The following is a 19578-nucleotide window of genomic DNA, read 5'->3' as shown; positions in this document are numbered from 1 at the left end:
ACCGGAAGTTTATGTTAACAGTATCCTTTAAAAAAAAAAATGGCTAAGATTGTGTCATCAGAGGGACAGTGCGAAGTATGGAAGATATCAGCTCCCATTTCTCTCAGGGAACTTTCTAAGGGCCAATATGCATTACTTCCCGCTTGAAATGTTTATAGAAAGGGTCTAAAAAATACCTGGGAAAGAAATCTTGTGTCCCACAGCACTATTCCGTTGCAGACATTTGGATTCCATGTAGATATTTTGAAATCAGAGCTAGACATGTTTTTTCATATCATTTCGTTTTGTCCCAGATACTCCAGTTTTAAAATTTCAATCCATGACTTTAGAAAATTTCCTGTTACTGGGAAGTTTTGAGCTTCTCTGGAATGTTTTCATCTTTTTCTCATACTATTTGAATTTTAAAAGCTCTACTTTGTTTAATTATGTTAAAAATGAAAGTGCTAAACTAAAACTTAAATTGGAAGTACTGATTATTATAAAGTAGTACTTGAACTACTTAAGTTTATGCACAACTTCAAATTTAAACCTTTAATAATGCTGAGAGAAGAGCCTTCATAAGAAAAAGAAATTATATTTAAATGCTTGCAGTAGAAAATCGTATATGCAGATAGGAATTTAATTTTCCTGAAACTTAAAGTGACTTAAGGTGTTACTGAGTGCCTAACCTTGGGTATAATACATACTAGGAAACCTAGTGTCAAAATTTACTGTCTCTGTCGTTCTGTGCTTCACCATCCAGAATTACATTCTATATTCCACCATCTAGAAAGACAGCCTATGTGTGTTGGTGATAATTTACTTCCTCATGTGTGATGTTAGCTGCCTCTGTTTAATCTGTTCTTGAACAAATGGCCTTTCAACTTTTGCTAGATTTTTATCTTTCATTAACTCATGTGATTTGTCTAATCCGCTCACACAGAGAAGCTATTTATTCATACTTTGCACCTTTGCTGATCCAGCTGAATAGAAACTGTAGTATGTTCCTCCCACATGATTATGAAAATGGGACTTTGCTTTTTAAAAAGATTCTCATTAGTTTTCCTTACTGAGTAGGGTATGCCATAATCTGCTTTAAAGCTATTGAAGTAGTTAAGGCAAAATAATTTTTACACGTGATCGATCCAAGAGTGAATTGAAAGAATTTCGGCTATTTTAAATTGTTTCTTTCCTGGGTAGCTAAATCTGTAGGATAGATTCTGAATTTGACATTTAAAACTGGAAATTCATCACTTTGATCTTTCTGTCAAGATTTTGGGCTGATAAGAAAGGTCACTTCGGCCTGTAATGAGGGAGAACTATTAAATAGAGATTATAGTCTTGCTATTGGCCTTTAATTTTTAGTCCCAGAGACCTTGAAAGCCCCTAGAATTAAAAGTAAGGTATAACATATTAGAATAATTTTCCCAAAGAACACTTCACAGTTTGGCTGGGAAATGAAGGTAGGATTTAGAACTATGTATGTCAAAGAAGCGTGAACTCTTTTAACTTATAAGACATAATTTTTCAGTGAAAAGATTTTTTTTCATGCTAAAGAGTATTTTCTTCTCTAAGAAGTATATTTGTATGTATGTCGAGTTTCACTGGACTTTGACTCCACTAATCAAGATTATCCAACTTTGTTCCTCAGCAGTTTGTTTTACCCTGGTGCAGATCATGGATAGAAATGAAAGTGGGAAAAAAAAAAGTCTAGGGCTCAGGGCTTTTCTGAGTGGCTTTATTGCTTTTTTCTTCCTCTTCTCACACATTTGACCTCCGGACAAGTGGAAGAAAGAAAAGAGAGGAAGGAGTATCTTGGTCATTTTGTACTACTAGTAGTAAAAGGACAGATGCTTGGCAGGTGTGGCTCATGGAGAGAAGGGTGGACATGAAAAACACTTCTCGAAGGACGAGCTGAAAATCGTCCATTGAACTTTTCCATCTTCAGGTGGCCCTTTCCTGAAGCTTTTATCCATCCAATTGAATAAGACTGTGAAATGGGGCAGTGATAGCCAGCATTTTTCGTTAATGTCTCAGGTGTCATGTCCTGGTCTTCTCATCTGTCCTGTAAACCCACCCTGTCTGCTCTCTCTATTCTATAAGTCCTCATATTGACAGAAAGTTCTTTTTTACTGCCTACATATAGTATATCCTCTAACTACATATACTTATATTTTTGCCTGTTTTTGAACTTTACATAATTGGAATTTTACTATATTCATTTATGTCTTGCTGTTTTCACTCTACATTTTTTCATAAGATTCATCCACGTTATTTGGTGTAGTTCAAGTTCATTCATCTTCATGGAAGCGTAATCCATTTGATGAAGCCCCTACATTATTTATCAATTGTGGTGCCCATGGGCACTTGGATTAGTTCCACTCTAGGGCAATTGCAGAAATTCTACGTGAACATGCCTGTACATGTGTCCTGGTGTGCAAGTGCTCGGATTTCTGTAAGGTACCTAGAAGAGGAATCACTGGCTCATAGGATATATGTATCTTTAGCTCTACTAGATAGTGCCCAACAGTACCAATTTATATTGGTACACTTGATATTAACAGACAGTTTTCTAAGGTGGTAGGTAGTACCAATTTATATTGGTATACTTGATGTTAACAGAATTTATATTTCTTGCCTTTTTGGTAAGTGTGAAGTAGTAACTCAAGTGTGGGTTTAATTTGTATTTTCCTGTATGTGTACTGGCAATTTAGACATCCTGTTTTATGGAGTACCTGTTTGAGTATTTTGTCCATTTTTCTGTTGGGTTGTCTTTGCTTTCTCATTGATTTGAAGACTTTCTTTGTATATTCTATAGCTTTTTTTCTTATTATTTATGTTAACTTATTATATATGGTTTTAAAATTTTAATGTGGACAAATTTGTCCTGATTTCAATTCTATGTAGTTTTTTTAAAATGTGGACTAGAAAGGCACAAATATACCTTATATATTTGATTTATTTGACTTACTTCATGCAGATTCAGATTTTTTCATGCCCATATTTCAGAAATTTATCACTGAAACTTTTATAAAAGGCTCCTTATGTGAAGCCTATCCTGATTCTTTCATCCTTCCCTCTCCCTGAAACATATTACGTAGTTGACTGTTTATGAATTTTAAATATGGATGTTGAATTTTCCCAGTATGTTTTACTTGGTAAATGTATATGTATTATATTAGTAATCATAGCAGGCCCCTTCCCTCTGGTGATTAGTTTTAGCTTTTTATTTTGAAATAATTTCAAACTGGACTGTTGCAAGCATAATACACAGACAGCTCCAATATACCCCTTACCCAGATACTCAGGTTTACCAATTTTTAACATTTTGCTGCTTTTGTTTTATCAGTCTATCTCTGTCTGTCTGTATTCTGAACATTTGAGAGTGATTATATGCATCATGCTTCTTAAACACTTAATATTTCCATATATGTTTCCTAGCAGGGATATTCACTTATGTTACCAACTTCATAAGTACAGTTATCAGGTTCAAGAAATATTAGCATTGATAGAAAGTTTACAGTCCATATTCCAATTTTTCAATTGTCCCAATGTCATTTTTTAAAATTTGTTTCATACAAAAAGGGATGAGGCATCTTTTTCATCCTTAAAGTTGGTAAGTTTACTATTATTAAAAAAAGTAAGTAGCCTACTTAGGTTCTAGTTATATATTCATGCACCTAGAGAAAAATTGGACTTTTACTGCTTATTTAAAATCTGTAAGTTTCATTTCTTGGATCATGAAGAAATCTCTATTGATCTTTTCCTTTCTCCAAAGATCCCTCATGTCCATGATCCGGAAACGATCCCACCCCAGTGGCAGTGGTGCTAAGAAAGAAAAGGCAGCTCAACAAGAAACAAGTAAGCTTTGCCTCTGTTTTATTTCAAGTTGCTATGCCCAGTTTTTAAAAAACTCATACATTTCTTGAGTTCTTAGACTATTGGACATTTTGGTGGGGAAGAGGTGTGAAGGACTTAACTGCTATCAAAATGAACCAGCTAGTCATTGCCTTCATGTAGCTTATTGTCTGGTAAAGATGACATGTACACACGTCACCATCATGTGAGACGTACTGGGAATTGGAAGGTTGCTGTAAGGAAAAGAGAGGAGTAGTTCCAAATGATGAATTTGGGGAAGGCTTTCTAGAGTTGATATAGCAGGTCAGCAGAGACTTTAGAGGCACCTACTGCATGTCAGGCTTTATGCTGTGTACAGGAAGTAAAAAATATTGAAGGTAAGTGTGTAGTTATTGAAGTACAGTTTTTGGTGTGCTGTAGAGGAGTACAGGGTTCTAAGGATGCACTTAAGCATGTGGACTGCAGGTATCAGAAAGTGATGTTTAAACTGGGACTTGTAGATTTTGAAAGTCAAGAGAAGGTGGGTAATGTTTAGGTTAAAAGAATTTCAGATTGAAGGGTTGCAGAGTCAGAGGTCCAGAGTGGGAAAGAGCTTGGTGTATTCAGAAACTGGAAGAAAGATGATATTGTCCAGACATGGTACGCAAGAGAGGAGGTCCAAAAGGTAGGTGTAGCCAGATTCTGGAGAGCCGTATAGACCATGGTCAAGATTGTGGATTTTATCCTGAGGGTAGTAGAAGTTTTCATCGGGGGTATAGCCTGATGAGATTTGTTTTTTTTTTTTTTTAAAATCACCCTGGCTGCAGAGGAAGAGCAGAGAGAGAACAGAACATAAAAGGGTGAGAGTGGGTGTGGGGAGATGAGTGCAGTCGTTGAGGTAAAAGTTGCTGATGACTTCAACAGACAAATGGATCAACAAAATGTGGTTTTTACATACATAGGATATTATGCAGCACTAAGACAAAATGCTGTCCTGAAGCACATGACAAGATGGATGAGCCTTGAGGACGTAACACTGAGTGAAATTAGCAGACACAAAAGGATAGATGCTGTATGGTTCCACTTTTATAACCAGCATAAAGGTATAATCAGAGGCTCATAATACAGAATATAGGGGACTTAGAGATACATAGAAGCTAGAGATGGGTGAACCGTTAGCTAATGAGGTTGAACTCCCATGTAAGGGAATAGATAGAAGTGAAGGTGGTTCTCTGGTGGGTCTAGAAATCTCCAGTATTTTAGAGCAGCTAGAAGTAAAAACCTAAAATTGCGAAATTGTAACCCATGTCAAAGTCTGAAACATGTTCTACAACTAATTGTAGTGCTGTACTTTGAAATTTATAGCTTTTTTGTATGTGTTATTTTTCACAAAAATAAGAAGGAAAAAAATTGATTGTGATGGTAAAAAAGTATTTAAGCCCTCTAACTTCCCATATTCTGGAGCAGCTAGGAGGAAAAATCTGAGAGGATCGTATGATAGCCCATGACAAACTCTGGGATCTGTCCTGTAACCACTTATTGAAGAGTGCTTTGAAAACTATTGCTTTATTATTTCTTTCTTTGTAGATATGTGATGCTCTACAATAAAAAAAGTTAAAAAAAAAAAAAGGTTGTGATGACTTAGCTGAGAGTGGTTGTGGTAAAGATAGAAAGAAATGGGTCTCTTCCGGCAGGTGAAATTGAAAGGACTTCGTGATTGGCTGGATGGGGAGGGATTGGGAATTAGATGAAGAGCTGGGAGTGGGCGGAGAAGGGCCTGCATAGCGCGCAGAGGCCTCAGGTGGGCTCCGTGCAGTCCTTTCACAGAGCTGAGAAACGGGTGTGCAGCCCCGGTGAGAGCCAAGGCTTGAAATGCTAGGGCCGGATCTTGGTTTTTGTGACTGAGAATGGTGGAAGCCAAATTAAACTCAACAATGTTTGCTCAGTCTGTATCGCAGATAAAGCCCAGTGGCTTTGCCTGGAGTCTGGGGCTTCTTTTTGACCCCCCTTCCTGTCTCCAGATTTCTTTGTTCCAGTCCAGCTGTCTTCACGCGGTTGGCAGTGTGACGTTCTAAGATCACAGGTCTGACTGATTTGTTTTATGCCTCTCGATGTTTTGATGCTCTTCAGTGCATCAAGAATATTGTCCAGACTCTGTAGCCTGCTTGTAGAAGTTCTCTGTTTTTACTGCAGCCTCATTTCTCCTTATATCTGACAAGCCTTATGGCTGGGTCATAACCTCGAAGGCCCTCTACATTCGCTCCTGTCTTCATTTGTCCTGCTCTTCCTCTACTCAGAACCTTTTCCTTAGACAAGGTGCTGGTCTAATCTGTCTCCCCTCTGTAGATTCCATGTAGAGCGCCTGTGTGTGGCAGGTTCTTCCTCCTTCTCTAATTATTAGACTAGTATTAATAATCCAAGACAAAATGGCTATTACCTTGTGTTGCTGTAGCATTCCGCCCAGCTTCTGTTACACTGTGGATTTAATGTCCCACCTTCCTCCCCTACCCTGGTGTTTGAGTTATTTCCATCTCTTCTCCTGAATGGATTGCAAACTCTTTGGAGGTTTATTCTTCTCTGTCGCTGCCCACAGCTTTCATGCATGCTGAATGAATTAAAAAGTGGACCTAGCCTTTTCTTTATTAGCCAGGTACCTCACAGCACCATTACGAACAGAGAAAGCTGTTTGATTTCACCTCTGTGAATTGGATTTCTGTGCCTTCCCTCCTGCAGCTCTGGGGTATCTGTTCCTCTGAAGAGTAAATGGGACTCAAAGGCAAATTCTGCTTTGCACTCAGCATTGTGAGACTCAGAAGCAGTTCTGCCTTTGGTGATTTTCAGGGCACCCCTGCTTAGGGTTACTGGCTATTAGCTTCCCTGACACTATAATTTAAATTTTGTTTGTCTTGTTTTGGGCCAGTTAGTATGTTTTAGATGATCAGGAGGGCAGTCAGAATAAAGTGATTTTCCCCTCAAAGTGGATCACATTATGAGCTTGTCAACTTCAATAGCACCCTTAAATAGAAAGTTTTCTGGACTTCTCAACCCCCGTGTTAGGAGCCATACAGTTTTTCTTACAAAAATGATACTTTGTTTACAATTCATGAAATTCAACACTATTTTCTCCCACATCCTTGGGCTATTGGATTGTTACTTGAAGAATCTAAGTAGAAAAGTGTGCTTCTAGGTTGCTCCTGGAATTTTAATTTGCTAAAATGCAATGATGTGGAGGCACACGTGGCTGGAGCAGTAAGTACCCTCTCTCTGTCTGGCAAGACAGTTATTTATAGTGTCTTGTTCATAATTCACACTAAAAGATAATTGTTGAATGAATAAATCAATGAGGATTAAATACATGATGAGTGAATGTAGCGCATCAAACAGTGGGATTGTCTGTGGCTCTCAGGAGTCTGAATTTATAACATGGGGACCGGTTTCATTATCACAGTGGTTTATGTGATGCTTATAGCTCTTTTTATATAGCTGGCATGCTTTTCAGAGCATGAGTGGTGAAGCTTTCATTTTGAGGTTCTGGCTCTTACAAGCTTGATTGTAGGGAAGGTCTGTACAATATTTTAGAAGTCGTTTTAAGGTCTGAATATAAGAAATTATTATAAATGTTGAAATTAATAGTTGTCATCTCGAACAAGAATTCATTTATTGGGCCAGTTCTAGGATTTCAGAGGTGTGTCTGCTGTTTGTCACACATTTAGGCCATTAATGTGTTTTTATCTTAATTCCCTGTGCCTCAGTTTGCTTACCTGGAGAATGAGGATATAAGCAGTCCCAATCCCAAAGGGCTGTTAGGAGAATTAATGAGCCTCACAGTAGGGACCATGTTCAGAGTGGTCCCCAGCACACAGAAAATACTCAAAATGTTAGCAGAAATACAATGGTAAAGGGGCCAACCCAAGCCTCTTAGGGAGGCCGAGGAAGCCTTTTTTCTGTAGATTCTTGAGATGATTATTGTAAGTAATTGAAAATTACCTTAACTTTATGACCTTAATTCAAATCTAAACTTACTCAACTTTAATGTGTTCTTTAGAAATTTCATACATCATGGTAGCATAGCATTTTTTTATAATACCTTCCTAAAGAATGTTAGTGAAAGAGAATAGTAATCCTTTGGAATTTAGAAACTCCTTTGAGTTTCTAGGTAATAACAAAACGTTTCATTGAGCAACCGGGTAATGGTTTTGTCTATGGGTCTTTTAAGGAACTAAAGGTCTTTTTTTTCTTTTCTTTTCTTTTTTTTTTTGGAGAAACGAACTTATTTTTCAAGTGGGTCTTAAAATTTAAGCGTCGATTTATTACATGTAGCTTTCTGATGCAAGACTGACCTTGAAGCACTATCTCAAAGAACATTTGATTTTATTTTCCTGTGGCAGTTCAGTAACATTAGACCTGTTGTCTTCGTTTGTCCCTTTTCTTTAATCTCCAGTATCCTGCATATTTCTATTGTTACTCTGATTACATGCTTTTGTGAGACAATTACCAACTGTGTGATTGCAGAAAGAATTACAAAACATACGAAGAGCTCTCTGTAGGTAATTCTTGCCAATTTATTAGAACTGCTTTAATAGTTTGGAAGTTCGTATAGATTGCTTTTTGCTAGTTCAGAAAACAGGGTCTGCGAATGAGAAGGCTTGTATGCTAACATCACTGTATATTGTGCCTGAGTAGGGAATCTGGTAAAAATGATTTCTTTTCCTTAAGACCAGTTAAGCTTTTACATTTGAAAAAGACTGAAAATTAATGCCTGGTTTATAATCTGTACACAATACACAGATAGTGGCACTTCTCTGAATTATCACTATGATTCTGGCAAGCAGATATAAGAAACTGCTTTAAATTCCTGCTATGTTGGATGCTGTAGCAGATTTGAATAGTGTTGACCATAGTTCTCCATCTGTCTGCCTTAATTAGTTTTTGTATGGTGCATTTAATTGGGTTTCAGTCATTCCTTACAGCGTGCTAATCTGTTTGTAGGCGGGTGTTCCTACTGCCACACAGCTCTTCCCAGCTTTACTCAAAATGGCAGCTTTTCTGAAAATCCAGTATTTTTTGTGGACATTAAAAAAAAAATTCTAGGAATAAATTCCATACCTATAGCAGGTGCTTGAATGGCAGGCAGATCTGGGTTGTGTCCCTCCCTGTGTTTGAACAGGGTCAGCAAAAAACACTGTATAGTGCATAATAGGTAATCAGATAATGAATGAATGAGTGAATGAATGAATGAGTGGGTGGGTGAATGCATGAATTTCTACCCATAGTGACGTTCTTGCCTGTCCCCTTGTGGATCTTTGTGATCCATCAGCAGAAACATCCAAAGATGCTGCTTCCAGGCACATGGTTGGCCAATCCACAGTTTTTCTTTCATTGACTGGTAGATGTATTTGACTTTGGTGACCATATTTCCCATCAGCTGGCAAAAGATACTTTACTGACCTTGAGGTCTGAAAGATGTTTGGATGTTGAGAAATTTTACTTCATGCCATTTCAGTGGCTTGGGAGGATAGCAGACGGTATTTGGAGTCAGGACCATGCCAGAAACTCTAGGCAGTATGGTCAGCGTAGAGGAGTTCCCATCAGTGGGATGATCATGGAACTGTCTGGACTCTCAGTTGCTCTCCTAGGCTCTCGTAGAAGAGAAATGGCTGGCTGCTCAGGGTTAGAGTGAGGTCATGTCGTGTAGCAGAAAGGTCTCCTCAGCACAAAGCCGGACTCTACTCCTAATTAACTTGGGGATAGAGTCGTGATCACCTCTGTTTCGAAGCCAATCTTTTAGTCGGTTCTGCTCAAATAGTAAAAATATTCATAGCCATTTAAAGCCCGTTCTTGAAAATAAGTCAGTTGGTAGATACTTAAGGAGTACCCACCATAAGCCAAGGTCCTTATGAGATGCTAAGGCTTAAAATATTGGCTGGGATGAGTTAGATGGAGGTAGACACAAGATCTAGATTTGCATTAGTGGTGGTAAATGTTCCAGAATAGGTTCTATGCTTTTGGTCAAGGTTTTCTGTTAGAGCAACAAATGTTACTCATTATTGTGACCATTAGATTTAAGCTCGCTCACTTCAATTGTATTCACATAATTGACATACATCTCAAAAGCTTTATTGCTTTTATAGCAAAATTGTGCAAAGGTCAGACAATAGGCAGTTTTAATCAAATGTAATTACTTGATTGTAATAATTGCTGGGCCTCTCTTTTCTTTTAACACTGACAGTTTTAAAAGATTTGGAAAAAGGTTTACTTTAAATGTTTCCTTTCTGTGTGATTCCTAAACAAAAGATTTAGGAAATAAATTTTACCTATTTGCTGTTCATCTTTTGACTATGGATGGGTTCCAACAAGATAAAGATCCCTTTGGTATTTTCTTCAAATGGCTTTTTGATAGTTATTCCTTATTTGGGCTGATTTCTTTGATGTCAGATGTACTATAAGTTATAAAACATCTTCGAAGCAAAGTTGATTATTTGGAATTAGGTACAAAGTTTGGGTTTTTAAAGACCTGGAGAAATTCAGGTCTATAATTATGCTTACAAATAGAACAAAATCCATTTTAATTGTTTAACACAGTTGAGCCAGTGTTTATTTCCGTGCTGTGAATTCAATCTTTTTTATAACTCTTACTTCTCCTTTCAAATCTTTGATTTTTTTAAAAAAGCTTGCTACCAGGTACCTGTTAACCTTAGTAAATCATTGGTGTCCTGTGACTGTCTGAAAAATGCAACTAATTTATATAATGCCGTCTTTCCAAGTCACTGAATATAGGAATTAGCTCTTTTCTTGTAACATAAGATGATTTATATGTGTGTTCTTGGAACAGCCGAAGAAGTCACAGATCTGAAGAGGCAAGCAGTTGAAGAGATGATGGATAGAATTAAAAAAGGAGTTCATCTTAGACCAGTTAATCAGACAGCCAGACCCAAGGCAAAGGTATGGAATGGCTTGGTGCTTTTTTTCTTCCCCCCTTGATGTTTCTTTTTTTTTAATATAAAAATTTGAAATTTGATGAGAGCTACATCAGGACTGAACTGTTAAGTTTTAGGAAAAGACCATCAGAAGAGCTTTTACTTCTGCTTAAGCATGTTTCAGGAAGACTCTAAATGACCTATCGTAAACCTAAATCAGTATAATAGAAAGTAAGGCATGTTAAGGCAGGGTGCTGTCATCTCCTTGAGAGAGATTTGATATGAACTATTATGCCAAGCAAAAGCAATTGCTACACACAAACTTATCCTTGAACGTTTGTTCTTGCTATAATGCAACAAAGATTTACAGAGCATCTCCTATATGCCAGGCATTGTTTTCGGCTCTAGGGATAAAGCAGTAAATAAAACAGACAAAAATCCTTGCTTACAGAAGGCTTCTAGTTTAGTGGGGGGGAAATCACATCATCATAGTGGCAGAACAGGCCTAAGACAGGTTTTGAAAAATGATGAGATTTATGTGGTTGATTTTCATTAATTCCGCAAACCTACTCCGGGTCATATCAAGGAGAAAGTTTTGTGTATGAGTGTTGTCAGCAGTCTTCTAAATCAGATCACCATGAGCCCTTAAGAATCTGCCAAGGCTCCTAGGGTCTAGTTCAGTCCTTCTCCCTTCCCTTCCCTTTATATGTCCCATTTAAATAAGCCCAGTAATTGAGTTTTTGACATTTTTTCTTGAAAAATGCTTTTCTTTTCTCATTCTAAGTAGATGTCAACAGGTTGGTTGTCTCTCTTCTTCTTTTTAAAGGCAACTCTATGGTTCTTTTCTACTCTCAACGATGCCTCTGTTCTTCTCCAGCTGCTTGAATGGGCCTGAGTGTCATGACTGTTCAGTGAAAATTTTGCTGGGTTTGGAAGGTCACCACTTTGTCCCAGGCAGGCAAGACAGCCAGGCAGGGCAGGAGTGGGCGCAGTGTGGACTCTGCGTGGAGCAGGGCTTGGAAAGAGGGAAAAAAAAGCTTCTCTGCTCCAAGAGTAGAGTCACATATAGTGAAAGGGAAGCTTTGGCCAACCATGTGAAGTAGTTCAGTCTTGTGCCCCCAATGTTCTGGAGGCAGTTTGTCAGTAAGGGGCCAAAATTAGAAGAGAAACAGAGTGTGCGGGAGGACTAGCCCAGCTGTTTCAGAGCTTGCACCCCTCTCTGCAGAGTGATGGGGCCTGGTGGGTGAGCAGTGAGCGCTGGTATTGGGGTGAGGTCCTTGCACTCTCACGCAGCTCCTCCTGGCTCTTTCTCTACAAAATGGGGACAGCTCCTGCCCTATCTGACTCACGGGGCTGCCTCCAGGACCAAATGAAATAACTGGCTATGAAAACACTTTAAATGCATGGTCTAAGCAGAATCTTTGAAAAGAATACATTTTTATGACTTTTCTTGTCAAACCACTATGAAAAGAATAAGCGAAACCAAACTATTACTAGAGAAAAATGTAATGTCATAGAGAAATGTAAAATTCGTTTAGGAAGAAAAATATGGAAAAATTCTCAAGTCATAAGCAATCAGTGCTCCGTATTTACTTTCATTTTCAGCGTGTCACTTTGTACTTTTTCTTTCTTCCCATGACTCTTCCAGCAGTTACACATTATTTATTGTCAGTTCAGAATCTGGAAAGGAACTGAACAAGGACCAGTGGACGGCTGGGTTTTTTGCTGGTAATCATTAAATTATGTAGATGTGGTGCTGAATGACCTGGTCAGTAACCTTTAAAACAAATGGTCACTGCATGCTCGAGTGTGGACTTGTCTTCCCGTTACCATCAGCGCTTTCCTGAAGTGCCCCCAGGTTATGAGTTTATGCAGTCCAGGCTTCAGTGGGCTGATGCAGCCAGAGGGTAGCTTGAGTGGCATGGCGGCACTTTTGAGTATGCCTTCAGGCGGGGCATTTGTTCAAAAGTCACAGTTTGTCACCTGAACAGTTTACCTGCAGAAGTTAAGCCTGTCTTGAGAATACTAATTTAATGGCCTATTTTCTAAGTTCCTCGGTGTTGTTGGTGGCGATGGTGTGGTTAAAATTCGCACCGTAGAGCTTAAGACTGGCACTGGTGGCATGTCTAGTTCACAGAAAACCTGCGCTCTGAAGGATAATGCCTTAGTCTAGTTTGTATGTGAGCAGCAAACTTCTCTCTCTCCATTTTTTTCTTAATTGAAGCAGAATCTTATTCTTTTATTATCTTTTGAGAGGAAAGGATGATTCATGGTTATTGATCTCCCATTGCTAGATGGAAGAGAAATAACCTTATTTCTTTTCCAGTGAAGGGAAGTTTGGGAGGTTCCTTTTACTAGGTCTTAGGAGGTTTATCTTCATCTCTCTCCTTTGTGAAAGGAAGTGGTACCGGGGAGATCAGAGGTCTTTTTTCATCTTTTGCATGAGGACCTCATGCCAAATTTTCCCTCTACCAAATGAGCTGACAAATCCACGTAGACATTGTGGGGCAGGCAAATGAGACCCAGAACTTAATTTCAAATTACTTTGTTCATGGTGTAGCCAGAAGAGATCTAGGCTTGTAGTCAAGACACGACTCAAATTCCACCTTCCCCAAGGCCTAACTTTCCTCAGCTCATAAGTAAGATGAAGCGATTAGAATACATATCCTCCAGAGTCCTTTATTGCTCTGGCAGCCAGCATTCTCCTGCCAGCAAGGCTCTTTGCTGGTCCATGCTCCCAATTTGACCATATTGTAGAATTTCCTGAAACGAGGTGCACCAGTGCCCTGTGAGCCGGCCTTTTCCTGGAGCTAATGGAGCGGAGAGAGGTTTCCTGCCCCGGCTTGCTTCCGCGCTGCGCCGCCTTCTTTCTGTTCCTCGCTTATTGGCCGAAGTCCAGCAGTCCCTATGGAGAAGAGTTTATTATAAAATGTGCTGAATAATTTGGAATTAAATCTTTGAAACTGGGTGTTTACCAGATCTTTTCTATCTATGATGATGACCAAGAGGTAACAAAATGATATTTAGAAGACAGTAGCTTGAGTCCTTTTGCTTTGAATATAACTTTGTATTTTCTATTTAACTGCCATTTGGAAGCACTAACATGGCTAATATTTTTCCCTAACCTCAAGACATAGACCTAATTTTAGAAATATATAATCATGCACAGCAGCAATATATTATTTCATATCTTTAATAAATGTCATGTGGAAATCTTTGTTTAATATTTAAAAACTGAAGTATTCACGGTTTTCTTTCCTCCTTAATATTGCAGCCAGAATCTTCAAAAGGCTCTGAAAGTGCAGTGAATGAACTAAAAGGAATACTGGTAAGAATACATTTCAGTTTATTATTTAGCGAACAGGGAAATGTTAGTTTTGTTTTTGATAGGTTTTATTTTCATCTAGAATAAGTCTCATTCCTTTAACGGTTTCCTCCACTGTATTTAGAGCTTTCTCCATCACAGGTGCCAATAATGTATCAAATAAAGCTGTTTTTTTTGTTCTAAAGGACAGTCACTTTCGGGTAATGGTTATACTTTCACCAAAAATTGTTGTTTTCAGCTCTTGCCTTCCAATCCTGGCCATATATGAGGATCAGTACTTATTTATTAATTACAGAAATATGTCAGAGCCCCTAACATGGAGAGTGGTTTATGTGGGGGCATGGAAGTTGGAATTCTTCATTTATAGTAAAGTTGAGCTCCTACCCAAATACATTAGTGTCAAGGTCACATTCTGCTTTTTTACTCACAGTTAAAAAATTTTTCTGTGTGGTCAATGATGGAATAAAATAAGTCCCTCTCTATGTGTCATTAATTTCATTTTCTAAAGGTTTTTCATATACATGGGAGAACACGCTTAATGCCCATCTCTAGTCATACTTCTGCTTTCCAAAGCATGAACATTTGCAGGCAGAATAAATGGCCTCTGCCCTCTCTAACAGTTGCTGTCAGAGACAAATGCCTCACTTAGAAAATGTTTCAGATACTAAGAGCTCTATTCTCAGATCCTGTTATAGTCCCAATACCAGTTATTATGCACAGTAAGTCAACAAACACGGGCGCGTTTAGTCCTGTACCTCCGCCCCCGTGTTTGTTGATACTGTGTTAATTATGCATTGCGTGTAGACATCCACATAATTGTGGTAAACAAAATTATTTTCATCAAGCATGTCTTTAAACAGTAGACGTAATTCAGAATGGCTTAATTAGTTTGCTTCAGTTTTTAGGTGAGTAGGATCAGCATGGAAGGGAGGTATATCTCTGGCTAACAAAAAGGTCATCTACCTGCAGAATAAAATATTAAAGCTAGGGCAGGCCACGGTGGCTCAGCAGGCAGAGTTCTCACCTGCCATGCTGGAGACCTGGTTCGATTCCCGGTGCCTGTCCATGCAAAAAAAATTAAAGCTATAGAGAAAATATGTGGTTTTATTTCTTCGGTGGATCCCTTGATCAGAACGTTTTGTTATGCAGCGTTCTGTCAGGGAGAACTCCCTGCGGACAGAGCTTCTGCTGGTTTTGCATTATAACAATAAATCATGTTTGTGAAGATGTTTTATGGGCACTCTAAGGTCTTAGATATAGCTCTGAATCAGTGAAAGGAGAAACCATACTGACTTTGACTTTTTAAAAATCTGATTGATTTGAAAAATCTGACACCCATATGAACTATATATGATAATATTCGAATTACCCTTGATATCCTATTTCCTGATAATGCTGGGTGGAAACAAGTTCACTAAATTACAGCATTGCTCTTGAAGATCATTCTCACTGTAATTGTGAGAATTTCAAGGAGAAGAAGTCTGTGAACTAATTTATAAATTATAAAATTTTTTAAAAACATCTTCCTTTTCTGAAAACGGCTACATCTTTGCCTTGGATTTATCATTAAATCTCTCTGCCTTAGCTGGTATCAATGCATCTGTAGAAATTTTTATTCTGGCATTGTTCTTTATTTGCATTAAGTTTGTTTGTTTTTTAAAGCTCATGATCCTTTCCCCTACTTTTTTTTTTTTTTTTTTTTTTTTTTTTTTTTTTGCTGAATACCAAACTCCCCCCATTGACATTTTCTTTGAGGGAACTTCTCATTCCCTTGGGGTAAGAACACCAAATAAATTATTATAAGACAGAGAGGAAAAAAAGAGCCCCTGAGCCTACCAAGAAAATGGGGCTTTATTGGTACTTCTTGCTGCAGTTCAGACTATGAGGATTATCAAAGTTAAAACCCAGGGTAGCACATGGTACCAGTCTTGCAATCGTGGCATGAGAGGAACAATCTTGAAAGAATATGGAAACCCTTCAGATTGTGTCCTGGGGATTGTGTCCTGGGGTGGAAGGTAAAAGGTGAGCACCTGTGCAGTGAGCCAAGAAACCCTGTGTTCAGTTCTCCGGTGGAACAGAAACCAGGAAAACTCTCCGCGTGCGGGCATGGCCACTCGAGCGGGATGGGACCAGGCGGTCAGGGGCACCCCTCCGTTGGAGCTCTCTCCTGGTGAGGAGAGTTCATGCATAGATTGAAAGCAGATCCTGTGTTGGGGAGTTGGAAACCCTCACTCTATTTTTAAGTTACACAGTTCTCATGCCAGTTTTTAAAGACTCAGCGAAGATGAAACTTATTTTTTCCAGGCCTGTTTTCACTTAACCTTTCTGTGTACTTTATAAATAAAAGGTACGTAATCCCTTTATCATAGCCACACAAGGATTTTGAAGTCTGGGAAACCTCTTGAGTCAACCCAGTCATTTAAAAACAACTCGAAGTGAAAATGGCTGTTTCTGAAGAATAAATCAATACAAATTAGCCTAAAATTCTCTCCTTAAGTTCATTTGGCTCCTTAACCAAAGAAATAAAAGCAGCTTTTAAAAAACTGTTTTGTGGGTCTTTGCCCAGCATCCTTAGCTTTTCAGAGTATCCAGAAACTATTAAATTGTTTTCCCATTTTACAGTAAGATTAGTCAATTATTATGAATGTTTAACTAATGTGAGGGATCGTTAAATAATCACAGCTGTTAGAAGAGATGTGCTGGTTTGGAAATTAGATGTGAATTCTGGGTCCAGATCAACTGCAGGCTTATGGGGTCTGGTCCAGACCCCGAGGCTCACCGCATTTGCATTCTCTTTCCATAAAGGGAAGGGATTGTATGTACTGTATGGTTTCTAAGGTAATTTCTGATTCCCAAATTCCGTGATTCTAATATAAATAATAATTAAGATACTCTTGGTGCTTTATTACTGGGTTCCTTCATCATTTCCTTTGAGAGTCATACAGAAACCTTTTTGTCCTTCATAATTGCCTCTGTATTTGAAGCTTGCTCATATATTACCTGAATCAACTACACCAGTCAGTAGTAAATGGAGAAAGAAGTTCAAGGATTTGAACTTGGTAAAAAGATTCCTTCAGTGTCAGCTGTGATGAGACGCCAGCTCCCCACAGTCAGGAATTTGAGGAAATAATGCTACTACCCAAATGAAAAATAGAAAATATTGTGAAAGATAAATTCATCAATAAAAGGTATCCTTGAAGATATATGTGCATGTACACACACACACACACACACACTCTCTCTCTCTCTCACTCACATCTTTTCCTTGAAATAACTCCAGCCATTGGGATAATCACATGGGATGTCCTTGACATTCAAGCAATGTGTTCGTTTTATGCATTATTATAATAGTAATGGTCTTAAGATTTTCAAATGGCTGTTAACAAATGATACAGATGGTTCATTTTTAAAAATTATGAACACAAATGATTTGGGACAAATATTTCTAGTATATTTTTAAACATTTTGTCTATAGTGACTTTAGTTCTGTATTCCTTGACTTGTCAGTGGCAGTCATACCTTATTAAATGGCTCTGAGGAATAGATAGAAATTTGCATTGTTAGCCATTAAATAAACCAAATCATCTCATTTTTATAGCATACGTTCTTATAGTGTTATATGCAGCTTGATACTCCTTTGGTTATACCTTGTTAAATTATGCAGTACACAAAAAGCAAAATATGTATTTCCAGGGGAAAAAGTATGCTTGATTGAAATATGAGCCTTACCTGGGATTTCACACATCAGTTTTGGTTAGGCATCTGACAGTAAGAGAATGTAATCTAATATTGTTAGCCAATTTTCTCCTGATAACAGACTGATTTCCTATGACTTTTGAACAGTCAGGAAAAAAAAAAAGAACTCTCAAAACAAAATGAACTATATCATTTCAAATTTATAACCACCTGATTCTGCAGTAATTAGTTTTGTTTCTGAGGCTACCCAAGAAACATGGGTTACCATTTTTAGTCAGTAGAATTCTTAGAATCCTTCAGGAAGTTGGCAAGGGGAAGGGAGCAGGATTAAAACAACCCACAGTGAGCTCAGAAATGAAGAAGACTGCCTTGGTTATTAGCGCTGTAGAAAAAAAGCTGCCTTCCGACTCTGGCATGAAGTCTGGCAAGTTATGCCAGACTTGAAATTCTGACTTGCTCTAATCAAAAGATTGTAGTTGTCCTGGTGTGTGTGTCTTATTTATTTATTTGATTTATTTTTCACCCTGGGGCACAGTTGAGGAGGCCCGTATCAAAGAAGTCATGGGCATTTCTCAGGAAGGACAAATGGGCCACTTGTGCTGGTGTGGTGCTAAACCCTTACAGGTAGCCATGAAGGAATGCATCCCCCAGTGATCTGCACAAACGCTCAACGCTCGGCTGCTCATGGCCCTGGAAACCCATAGCGCTCCCTCCGTAACCCACTTCTAGGGGAGCCAGGCCAAGGAACCATCGCAAGGGGTGTCTCTTTCTTCGTGAAGGCCAGTACCACCTTCCGCATCTCTTGTCTTCTTCAGTATCTTCCTGGTCCTGAGTACATTCGCTTTCTCCTCTGTTAGGAAGAAGGAATTAAGATGCCCAGCACTTCCTTACTCCTCTGTATGGCTGTAACTTTCCCCCTTTCACACCGAAGTCCAGGTGTGATCAGTGCAGGCTCGTCCGTGCGCTGCCGGAGGGCGGTACGTGCCTCCTCTGGCCGTCCCCACGCCACGGTCACCAGTTGTGCAGACAGGGTCACTCTGTGTGAAGAATCAGCCATACATATTTCAGTGCCGCAAGGATTTGTGTTCAGTAGCACATGGCTGCCGTATCAAGATACCCTTCCAAGGTGAGTTTATCATATCTATTCTCTTCTACGTGCGAGCTCCATACATCGGAATCTTAATCATCAGTATGCAAGTTTGTACCTTTTCACCGCTCACGTGCATGCAGCTAGCTCCGCAAGAGGTGTCCTTGCACTGTCCTTTTGCTATCAGAGACGGCATCACCATCATCAGTAACATCTTCTTAAATGATCCAACACAACGTGTTGTTTAAAAATGTGTATGTGAAAAGATACAAGTATGTAGAGCAAATTTGTTTTATTCCCTTGTTTCCATTTAAATTCTGTAATGTTTTGTTGCTTTTACTTTTATATTATTTTGCATATTGTATTAAGACATTAACCTTTTTGTGTTTGTTTTTGTTTTGTTTTCACTTCAGGGGACACTTAACAAATCCACTAGTTCAAGAAGCTTAAAATCCCTTGACACTGAAAACAGTGAAACTGAGTTAGAAAGGATTTTGCGCCGCAGAAAGGTGACGGCAGAAGCAGATAGCAGTAGTAAGCTGGTTTGAATTCTCCACAGTCCTACTCTTTACCTCTGAAACATCTTCCTTTCAGTCCTTTCTAACATGAAATGTTCTTTTTTCAATTATTAAAATACTTTTTAATGTGAGTGAGAAGTATTGGATGGGCAGAGGTACCTATGGCTGTTTCATAAGAACTCTTATGCATTTTTGTGTCTCGGTATGTTTATTTATGTA

General features: G+C 38.6%; 2 protein-coding genes across 6 annotated transcripts in view; one reads left to right on the top strand and one right to left on the bottom strand.

The window, feature by feature from the left end:
* The window catches only part of ENO4 (enolase 4), a 91351-nt gene that overhangs the window by 12834 nt on the left and 58939 nt on the right, over positions 1-19578 (bottom strand). The window contains exon 14 of one of the 5 annotated variants that reach the window (XM_077126146.1): positions 13056-13638. The exons of the other annotated variants lie outside the window; for them this stretch is intronic. Within the exon in view, the coding sequence (XP_076982261.1) occupies positions 13544-13638 (95 nt within the window). The 3' untranslated portion in view covers positions 13056-13543. Of the gene's footprint in view, positions 1-13055; positions 13639-19578 lie in introns of those variants that run through there. 5 annotated transcript variants of the gene reach the window in all.
* Positions 1-19578, top strand: part of SHTN1 (shootin 1) — a 105514-nt gene that overhangs the window by 65344 nt on the left and 20592 nt on the right. Inside the window, exons 12-15 of the mRNA XM_077126150.1 lie at positions 3758-3840; positions 10649-10758; positions 14008-14061; positions 19255-19375. Coding sequence (XP_076982265.1) covers positions 3758-3840; positions 10649-10758; positions 14008-14061; positions 19255-19375 — 368 coding nt within the window. The remainder of the gene's footprint in view (positions 1-3757; positions 3841-10648; positions 10759-14007; positions 14062-19254; positions 19376-19578) is intronic.

Source organism: Tamandua tetradactyla, chromosome 13, assembly GCF_023851605.1.
Source record: "Tamandua tetradactyla isolate mTamTet1 chromosome 13, mTamTet1.pri, whole genome shotgun sequence".
Lineage (NCBI taxonomy): Eukaryota > Metazoa > Chordata > Mammalia > Pilosa > Myrmecophagidae > Tamandua > Tamandua tetradactyla.
This window is presented reverse-complemented; position numbering and strand designations above follow the sequence as displayed.